Source organism: Cupressus sempervirens, chromosome 10 (assembly GCF_028749045.1).
Source record: "Cupressus sempervirens isolate cs-2001-9-10 chromosome 10, ASM2874904v1, whole genome shotgun sequence".
In the NCBI taxonomy this organism is placed as follows: Eukaryota; Viridiplantae; Streptophyta; class Pinopsida; order Cupressales; family Cupressaceae; genus Cupressus; species Cupressus sempervirens.
The window spans coordinates 345078439-345089736 of NC_143127.1; the positions used below are offsets into that span (position 1 = coordinate 345078439).

General features: G+C 36.0%; 1 protein-coding gene across 1 annotated transcript; it reads right to left on the reverse strand.

The window, feature by feature from the left end:
- Window positions 1-2162: 2162 nt before the first annotated feature.
- LOC149533997 (F-box protein At2g32560-like) lies at window positions 2163-7568 on the reverse strand. The gene is made up of 5 exons (XM_089803238.1): window positions 5918-7568; window positions 5126-5205; window positions 4715-4893; window positions 4544-4618; window positions 2163-2684 (listed from the first exon to the last, which is right to left on the reverse strand). The coding sequence occupies exons 1-5, from the start codon at window positions 6581-6583 to the stop codon at window positions 2497-2499; spliced, it is 1188 nt and encodes a 395-aa protein (XP_089659364.1). The 5' UTR covers window positions 6584-7568; the 3' UTR covers window positions 2163-2496.
- Window positions 7569-11298: the final 3730 nt, after the last annotated feature.

Consider the following 11298-nt stretch of genomic DNA (forward strand, 5'->3'; position numbering starts at 1 on the left):
CATTGATCCAAATGAATGTCAACCCTCATTTTGTATCTCAATAATCCATTTTCCTCAAAAATCTATAAATCGAAGTCTACTCATCATTTTGTATATCATCATCTTATTCATTGTTATGCTAATAGGCTTGTGATCCTCACTTTGACATTTTGAAGTTTGCATTTTGTGTTTGAGGTTAAGTTTGTCTCTTATTTTATTTTATCACATTTGCATGTTTGTTCCTAAATCGTTTTGAGGTGTGCATGTTATGTTAGAATGCACTTTACTTGCTTATTGTTTGTTCTCTTTTATTTACATTTTTCACACAACACAGAAGAAGCAAAAACAAAACGCGTTTGTTTTGCAAAGCTAACTAAGAAGAAGGATGATTTGCTAATGTGTATTAAAGCGATTGATAGAAAACGGGAAGATTTTATTTCTGGTGGACAAAGGTTGAAAAAAAAAGGTGAGGTAAAGTCATATTTTACTAGTTTCTTTGAGCTAGGAGAGAGTAAAAATTATTGTAGCAGCAGATAACTTTGATAAAACCAATTTTGAGGAACGTTATGTGGAGGTAAGTGAAGGGTTTTCTGATGAATTTTTTTTAGAACAGCAAAGATGAAGGCCCCTTGAGTAAAAATTCTTGACCCTCGTAAGGAAATGTGAAATACTCGTCACTTGAACAAAGGAAACTAGGTCGCAACGGCAGTATGTTTTTAGAAGGCATTCAAACAATGAAAATTCATAAAGGAGACAAGGTGGAACGAAAGAGGTGCAGGAAGACATTTTATTTTGTTAAAGCAAAAGTTATGAATTCAATTGTTTGTTCTAATTTCATAGACTATGTCGGGAATCGGACATTGACCCTTGTAAAGGGTAGATGCAGGAGTATGGATTGAAGGGAATGATATTGTAAGGTTGCAGTAAACAAAGCAGAAAAGTGGATCCAAGACAAACAAACACAGGGTCTATAAATGGTTTTTGAATTCAACTCGGGAACCATTTTCTTTCTACCTTGGGTGTCTAATGCACGAGCATCACGCCTACTCCTACTCATGCCAGAATGGAGCATCAAAACAAGGTATTGATATTCGCTGCAACTTCTAAAGGACTGAAGAAACACGTGACTAATTACTACTTGGGTCTTCTGAACATTCAACTTCCAGTTTGAAGAAATGCAATGCCACTGACAGACCAAACTTGAAACAGTTTTAAGCTTTAATGCAATGAGAGAGGAATTGATGAAAAAGAGGAATAAATGGAGAAGATGGAAGATCGGTGAGGCAGAACAATTAAAAAATTGCAGAATATGCGTCGATGGGGATTTAAGTGAGATCTGCGTGGAGAGAAGTCAGCCCAAAAGAAATGAGAGTGGGCAGCATCCCATGTGAAGAAAGAGGATACAGTGCGGAAAAAGATAATGTGAAGAAATTGAAGGGACAAAGAGAGGAGTCTAGGGGAGGCTAAGCTACATAGTGAGGCTACATAGCTTTGGCCAATTATTGAATAAGACTGCTTTTGTTTGTCTGGAAATCAGAGTGCTGTTTTGCAGCAGAGAGTCTCTGCATTGATAATCGTGTTTTTGTCTGAGTTTTGCGTTTTGGGAGCAAGAGTAGGGTGATAGCATTCCATTATCTATCATCAAAACAAGCAAAGAACAGAAGTAAAAATTTCCTCCCCTGCCACAACCCAATGAAGCTGTTCATGACATGAACTTTGATATGCACCGCAATTTACTGCTCTGCTCAGACACTGGCAGACACAAGGAAAGCTTTGTGATAAGTTTTTAGCATCAACATTTCGAAACCACTCTACATGATCCATCGTCAGGATGCAAGTGAGCAAAGGGGTTCAAAGATAGTGTGATCAGAAACATTGATGCTAGAAAATTATCACAATTGAATCCAGGGAAAAAGCAAAATAAGTAATATGGATCGTGGAAATCTAATTGCATTAATTAGAACTTTATTTTTATCATCTGAAAATGGCTCAAGTTAAGAAACATGCATTAGCTCATGGCAGATGGGTCCACTCCCCAAGTTTTCCTTTTTGCACCAAGAACAATCTTAACTAATTTATCATGATCAAATTAGGCTGCAGAAGAATTTCAGGCCAAGTCATTGTTGTACAAAAATATTCTATACAGGGAAGCCATGAACTGTGACCTAAATTTACTCCAGAGATATATAAAATTTTGCATTTTTGCCTCAGATTTTTAAGAAAGTGCATTGTTTTCAATTGTTGCACTTCCAATCAAATGTCACTGTACAAGTGAACTGTGTCCTTTAAGAACAGTTCAAGCAATGAGAACCTTTCAAAGCATCGTTAGAAGCGGGATTAGAAATCGCTTCTGCTGATGAAGAATCTCTTTTTGAAAAGTTCTGAAATTTACATTTGTAAATGAAAATCTTACATTTAAGACCTCTTCCTAAATAAATTAAAGAATGATGAAAGACTTGGCAACACCCCAGTCATTATTTTTTTTGCATGACATTAAGGTGGTGGATATTGACTAAATCATTCTAATATTTCATTGGGCCACAGCTGCTTCCAAGTTAAAATTTCATCTTTTGAATGTAACTTTCTAATCCCTCCATAAAAACCTTCAGCCTCATTACCTTCTTCCCGATGATTCTTTCTATTAATTGCTGCTCGCCTCCATCTTGATCCAGGCGTATACTGATTGAACTCAAGGATGACAGTAGCTGCAAGTATAAAAAAGTAACTTAAGAATCAGATGGAATTGTGTGCATTTCACTGCTTTACAAAAAAAAGTTAATAGTTCTGGATATCAAGAGTGGATTTTTAGTTGGCTTTGCTTGTTATGGTTGAGACCAATTTCACATATAGTCTTTTGCCATTGCCTTTGGGGAACAGGCTCACATGTTTTGTTCATATTCTACTGGATTTGACCATATAGATTTTATTACTGCCAACTATTCGCATCAAATTCCATAATCCATCATCGGGGCATGAGAGCAAGCATACGACCAAGAGAAGAGAAAAGCCATATATGTTCTTTGCTGATACTGGCCTTTTGATAAAAAGATTGTCAATCATACAGATAATAGGAGACTCGAGTACTATCCTTACAGAAATTAATGATTCTAAAGAAAAGCAGTGAACAATTAATTGAATTTCAAAAACAGGAAATACAAGGTCTGTCCCAGTATGTCTTCAAAACGTTCAGCCCTCCATCAAATTTATAGGTAGAGGAAAATGCATATCCAAGAGTTGCTAATAAACAGTATTCTGTAATCAGGGAAGTGACTGTAATCAAACATATTAATATAGAAAATGCCCAATTAGAAAGAATCCTAGGTTACTGCCTATGGGCAGAAAAAATTAAGCTTAAGCTCAACAATAGGGTTTCCAGTCAACCAATGGACAAAATTAAACTTAAGTTCAACCATGAGAAGTCCTGTGATACCTGCACATTTTGAAATTACAGATAGCAGCTTTTGTTCTCAGATCTGGAGAATAAAGTGCCCTCAACAGAGCAGGGAAACAGCTATCCAGCCATCAGGATGCACTATGTCATCAATTTCTGGATGCTACTCTAAAGCTTTGGCATTTCATCAATGAGGAATGGATATCCAGCCATCATGATGCACCATGGCATCAACAGTTGGATACTACAAAACAGAAGTTTTGACTTCTCATGAATGAGGAAAGTTGTCAAATTCTCGTCACGTTGCCGTTGCAGTTACGTTTCTTGTTTCTAGCAACATAGATATACAGTCGCAATTGATTATAAGGCAACTTTGGTGTAGCATCCAGCTATTCTTGCTATGGTGCACCCAGATGACTGGAGAGATGTTTCCGATCACCCAAAAGTTGACATATATTTGTCATCAAGGAGCTACTTTTGAAACCTAAGGTTCTCAATACTCAGCTGATTTCAGCAATAGTAAAAGAATTCCAACATCAGAATACCAATGAAGCCTTGGGACGGAAGTTTACTTGCAACATATCCTCTAGTGAAGACCATCTGAAAGGCATCCTAAGAAACTAAGTATTGACTAATTTCAGTCAGCAATGGCTCTCAACGCAGGGGATTGGGTCCGTCAATTGAGAGACTTGAAAGCCTTTAAGGTGAACTCATAAACAGAATTGTCAATGTCTATAACTGTTCAATCACATTAATGAATTTCAAAACAACTGAAGCACTTAATGTTGGATCAGAATTGGCTTCTACCAGGTTTTGCTTTAATCTGCTCTCCTGTCAGATCAAAACACTTTGGTGTCCAAGCCTTCATATATTACCGACCATGCATTGTAAATGCACAACATGGTTTTAATATTTATTTGTTTTCTACATACTGGATGCCTGAATTGATTCTGGATAGATGGAATGATTGCATCCTGAACAGAATAGCTATCACATCTTGAAAGGCTTCACTTTGAATCAGCTAGAAAAATCATGCTGTTAAAAACAAATCATTGCAAGGTGCATGATCCATGATCTAAGATTTCAGTGCTTGATCATGTTCCTCAATAAATCTTTTGTATATAGATATAGATGAAAATGCGTCATTGTATATATTTAATTAAGGGTTCTCACCATCCAAATGGCAATGGCAGAGGCGATTGTCTTTATTGCAAGAGTCTGAGTGCCCCACAACTCCATACCACCATCCTGCCAAGTTAAAGAATCCACTTTCAATCAGTTGTTTGAATGTAAGGCTCTAGCAATGCATCTTAAACCCAGAAAATCACTACTTGATGCACCTACCATAAGGAAATTCCTTGTTCCTCCTCCACTGTATTTCAACATGATCATCTGGACGGAGATCATTCAAACAGTCAGATATATGAAGATCATGAGCAGCTGTATCCACAGGGGGCGCCCGTAGCCTCTCCCATTGTATCCCTTCCTCAATGACAATTGTTCGTTGACCATGAGGTGGGTATCTGCCAAAGAAAACCCTAACAATTCAGACACAACTTACAGTGATCTCTGGTACACAAGGTACCCTCCTAGGTCAAAAAGAATAAGAGGCAAGGCTAGAAGAATTTTATATTAAGAAATTTGCCTATCATATCCACTGTGCCTTCTAGAAATAATTACAAACAAATAGGTAGAGAATGAAGCCTTTCCTAGAAATACAATGAACATATTTTGCTACAGAGCAGAACAATATACCTTGCTTGAAAGGTGTCCGTTGTGCAATCATATCTAAGCTCTGCATCATAGCATGACAGCATAAATCCAACATGTCCATGCTGCAAACGTTTCAGTAGAAAACACAGTCACTAACAGTCCAACTGATATATCATTTATGAAGACAGAAAGCTTTTCACAGTTCTATCAAATTAATGCAACACTGAATAATACAATTTAACTTTACAGATGATTAAAAGTATGATGCTAGAAGGAACTCTGCTTTGAAACACATATCAAAACAGTACAATCATGATTTGGATGACTATCCAGTTGGCCCGGCTTAAAATAACTAGTAAGAAAGATAATCCAAATCAGAATAAGGCTTGCGCATAAAATACAGTCCACTATGACCTCACTAGATGGGCATTCCAAAGACTGGAAAACAAGGTGTAAGAAAACAACAAAACTGGTACAAAAAAAGAAGGTAAAAGCTCAAGAGACACCTCATAAGATATCATATCAAAAGAAAGAAGGTTTCCTTATAATACTATGATCTATATGAACTAACCTTTCAACTATACTACTATTAGAAGAAAAATTGTGAACAATACAGTAAGTGCTAGAATCAAAAATAGAGGCTCAAGAGATAAAACGTATGCAAAAGGTACTGCCGAACTATTCCCCTACAACTAAATATGAAATGCATATTTGAGAAAGAACAGGGTATTTGCCTCATATTCTACCTATTTGTGAAATAAACTGCTATCCTTATCAATACACTCCAAACTACAAAACATCGCCGCCTTAGGCCAAGAAACCACCAGTACTTACCTCGCGATTATACACCTGGGCTGGAAACCACAACTTTCCACTTTCAAGCGCCATGTACCATGTCATGAGTGAATCAGAAGGGGGGCCTCTATTACTTGTACTTTTGATTTGGGGATTGAATTTCAGCAATGAAAGTGGCCAAACACAAGTCAAGGAACCTAACCAGCCCTTAGGCTTGTCACTATCAGACATTCCCATCTCCTTATTTGCTACAATACATTGCCATTCCCTGTGGGCTACAAGACCAACTACCTTGCCCCATTTGGAGTTCAAATGAGGTTCCCACAGATAATTATTGCTACACCTATGCCTCAGATCTTTACATACCCCCGCCATATTGCATAGGCTGGAAGGGGAAAGCCTCCCCAATATTCCTTCAAGCACCAACTCTGGTAGATCTAAAATATAATTTTTCTCTTCATCTTCAACAACATTTTCCACTCTTTGAATACATTTCCTCTTCAAACACATTTCAGCACAGAGTTTTGCCAAGCTTCTCATTCGGATAAAATCCCCAAGTGCCTGTGACAGTCCAGCCCCAAACCAAACAGAGAAAACATTCATCTCATTCTTGGCCCAGCCCTGAACCCAAAGTACTAAGGGATGCAGGATTAATGATTGGAACACCAAGAGAAAAGAGAGGCAAGATATCAAGAAGAAAAACATTAGAAGTATTGAGTTGGATAAGTGAAGCCTAAGAATGAATTGAGGCAGACTGCTTTATATGGGGTTATGCAAAACTCATAGTACACCGGGCTTTACCAAACATAGAACGAGTCAGGGGAGTAAAGCTTACAGCTTTCAGTGTAACTTTTTATATATCTCAATATAAAGACAACATCAATGATCTCATTTCAGACCGGATCTAATCATACATGAAACAAAAATTCAAGCCCAGTACAGATAAGAACTTAAAGATCTAATATCTGCACTGACTCTCTACAGGCAACAAAACCTCTTCACCAAGTACCAGCTCCTCCTGCTATACTCTAAAGAGTCCAATATATTCCTTTTCTGTTTCCAAATCTGTACATTATACTGGGTCTCAGCATTACAGAATCATTTATCCTAAAAGAGATCTCATAGGACAGCCAGAGTCAAGACATAATACATAATATAGCAAACTATAATATGAGTTAGGGCTGGATGACAAAAGATAATGAATCATGATACATAATATAGCATATAGCTCTGCAAACTATCATATGAATTAGGGCTGGATGACAAAAATAATGAATCATTCTGATTAGGAAGTGAATTTGATCTGAGAAATGAATGCAAGGCATCCATGACTAATCCAGGCCCACTGAACCCAACAAGAATGGTGATTGCACGGGTTCATTGGCCAATGCCAACCAGGAGATTCGCTGCGAGGATTTTATCTCTGACTGGCCACAGATGTTGGGATTGCTTCTTATTTTTTATTGGATTTTATTTGGATTATAGTCAACAGGAAGGGCACAAATGCTTCCATTTAACTTTATGTTCTACTTTTACCTACTCTTCTACAGAAGATAAGGATGAATGACACTTTGTACTGCTAGGGAAGAAGAATAAGTTTTTTGATAGAGAAAATGGATGGCCAGGACTGCAGTGGTGGGTGAGGGCTGTCTACAACCAACCCAGAAGATGTGATGAAGTGGGTCCATTTAAAAGTACAGAAGAAGACAACCTACTTAATCCTTATCAGACAACCATCAAAATCCCCCCCAAAACACAGCTTGTCCTGCTTTCCTTGAGGAGAATAGTTTAGGTAGTGAAGTGGGCCTCCTTCACTATTGTTTTTAAATCAGAACAATTCCCATCAAATACCCAAAACACAGCTATTGATTGATGATTTTTCAACTGCATCATTTTTTTTTGTGAGAATTTCACACAAACAGAACTTATTTAATGCTAGATTAGGGTTTATTCCTGAATTTTTATAACAGATTATTCTGCAACTGCTTCTTTCATGCTTCAGCAACTGCTTCTCGCATGTTTCTACATTGTTGATACAAATTTAGATATTTATTCCCCAAGAAAAAAAACAAATGGAGATTACCGGTCGTTAATTTCCTTGAACCCACGTGAGATCCAATCTTCTTATCCACCCGTAATCGCATACACGCTTTAAATTATAAAGTTGCCAGCCAGATTCTTAGCAGATGGCGGACCCCATCATACCATCCGGGTAGTCGAAAGGGCCTGCTAAAATGTAAAATATATGAAGGGGGATTGGAAAAAAAACTTAGGCTAAGTCAATTGGCCCTTCGACTATCTATGAAGGTGAAAGGTTTGTCAAGAGTTCATTACGGACCAAGTTTCACTAAAGTATATAGGGAAACGATCTAGTAGTCGTTCAAGCTAACTTCGTGTATTTATAGTTTCTAATATGTATTTTGAAATTCGTAGATTTTTTCGGTGAACCTCCTTAAATGTGTGAAGAGCTTAAAACTAACCTTTCGGCTTTCCCCATTTAAGAGCTCTTTGTAGAATTTGTAGAGTACAAGGTGGTCTAAAAGTGACATTTTAAAACATTTGCCTAATATCCGCTACTAAGACCCCCCAATAGTTGTTATAGTACTTTTTGCACAAATGGACCAATCAACAATTAAGAAAAATAAAAAATGGAAAAAAAACAAACGGTTATTGTGTTCATGGTGATTTGTTTTGGCATGTTTGTGTGCAAGTACCAAGGTTTTTTTTGGGCAGTAGTTGAGGGAGAAAGGTAACGATTAACGTGGCAGCATTGCATACATGGGCGGCAACTGGCTCGTTTCCCCTAAAGAACTATAAAACCTCACCTAAAATATATAAAGAACCATTGGAAAAAACTTGAAGTGTCCTCCTTCATAAGTTTCTCCCATCCCTTTTATAGGACTCACTTCAAAACTCTAATGTGCCTCCTCCCTTGCTAGTGGCTATAATTTTTGTTCATGTGTTTTTAAACTTAAAAAGTAGTTTACTAAAAGAGCTCGTTTAACTTTAAAAGTAGTTTATTAAAAGAACTAGTTAGGTAGATTAAGTAGACAATATGAGGATGTCTCCTAGTATAGAACAAATTATTATTATTATGTTCAACATAGATGAGTGAAAGAGATGGGGCATTTTTATTGATATTTTTTCTTTTAATTTCGTTTTCTATTTTGATGGGGTATATGTTTAGGTTTTGGATTCTTGCGTGTAGGTTCAAATTTGATTGGTTATGTTTGTTTATCTCCTAGTTCATCTATCTTTGTCACTACGAAAGAGTAATCTCATCTAACTAGCCCTACATCCTAGATTACAAAAACTACAAATAAGAAAGCTCAATTTTAATTTTTATTTGAACATCTAAAGTAAAAACTATATTAGAAGATTACCATTAGTCTATAAGATTATGAATTTGACTATAAATTTATTATTATAAATTGGAAAATAGATATTGAGGCATATTTTTTTAACTGTAATTTTTTCCCATAAAATATTTGAAATTACATTATATGATTTTATCAAGAAAATAAAATTGCAAACCAAGAATTCATAAATATAAGATTCCAAATAGAAAAAATAAACATAAATTGTAACACAGTTTTACACAAAAATTAAAATATATAAATTATTGTAAAAATATAAATAATATGTAAATGCATGTATTCTTTGTTATCCTAACCTGATCTAGTAGACCATGTTATTTAGGACATGTTAGCGACTTTATATGATTTTTGTTAGCTTGGTCAAGTACTTTTGACTCGAGTAGTTATGATGATGTTTAGACATGCTAGTCATTATGTTTGATTGGTTTCAACTTACATTGATTTATGTGATGATGGTATTTGATCATGTTTAGGTGAAAAATGGAAGTGTTCAATAGGATAAGCCCTTCATTTCAAACTAACATTCAATACAACAGAAAGAGGAGCTCCAAACATAATTCTCAATATGGCTCAATTTCAATTAGCAAAACCTAAAGAGATAAAGGGATGTCAGTTCTAAACCCAAATTAGATCAAGGAAGTATGTAAGCAAGTCATCATTCATGCAATGTAAGGTTTGATTAAAGATGTGTAAATATAAATGTGAAATTGAACTAATTGACATAGTGACAATTATAAGATAGATCTAGGCACTAAATAAATGCAATCAGTCCAATTAAGATATCGAAATAGATCTAGACTAAAAAACTATGTAAATGATAAAGTACTCACCTCAAAATGTGTAAGGGAATATACCTTTTCACTTCAAAAATCATGATCTAACAAAAAAAAATAGAAAATGTTATTTTTCTCAAGCCTCCAGAAAGACATTGACCTAGTGGTAAAGTGTTAGGACACTTTACAGGAAGACGAAAATGTTCTCAGGGCATAGTGGCAAAGTCGACCCAACTTGTTTGGAAGTGTTTCGACAAGTAGTTTCTAGATTGGTGGTCACAAATCAGCTATCTCTCTCTTGTACATAGTAAAACTTGATTTTTTTTTCGGTTTGATGAGGGCTTGCCTTAGTCAAGTACTAGACTGAGGAATCAACCTTGAAGTTGAGATATAAATATATTAATAAAGGAAATGCTATCATGTAGAAGTTTTGAAATTATCAAATAAAAGATATAATTAAATTGATATGTGATCAAGTATGCCAATGTAATAGCCTTGACTTAAAGAAGCCAAAAGGAAACTATGGAAGTCAAAAGCTCATGAATGGAATGTATGTGACATTTCATAATGAAGGATGGAAGAAATTGAATGATTTGGAATGATAGATCTCCTCCTTAGAAGCCAAACTCCACTACCATCTTAAAAGAAGAAGCTTGATGCAAGAAGGAAATGTTTGAACTTGATGATGCCTTGAAGTACTTGAAGAATGCCTTATGAACGTGTGAATGCTTGCTCTTGGTTTCTTGTAGAATGATGTTGTAGCTTGATGGATCAAAATAAAGAGCCCAAGCCTCCTTATATACTAATTTTTGAGATCGAAAACAAAGCAAGCTAATCAGGGAGCAAGAGTAAACAATCTAGAAACACGAGACACTTTGAGCCTCATAATTAAAAATCCTTGGGAAAGAGGTTGACCTAGGTCGACGTCTTCCAAAATAGGTTGACCTATTCATGAGGAAACCAAAAATGGAGGTCCCCAAGGTTCAGGTAAGGTGCAAAAAGAATCAAGAAAAACTAAATCTGTCAGGAGATATGATAAAGAAAAAGATGATAAAATAGCACCTTAAGGACCATGTCAAAAGACAAGAGATGACCTAGAAATGTGAGAAAGATTAGGAATAAGAAAGAGAAACCAAAACCATACTAAGGAGGGCTAAAAGGTCTTAAAATGAAGTGCTTTTATTTTAAGACGATACATTTATCCCTCACTTTAGCAAGAGTATGAAGCAAGTCATACTCTTAAGAAAGGAAGAAGAATAGGCAATGTTGC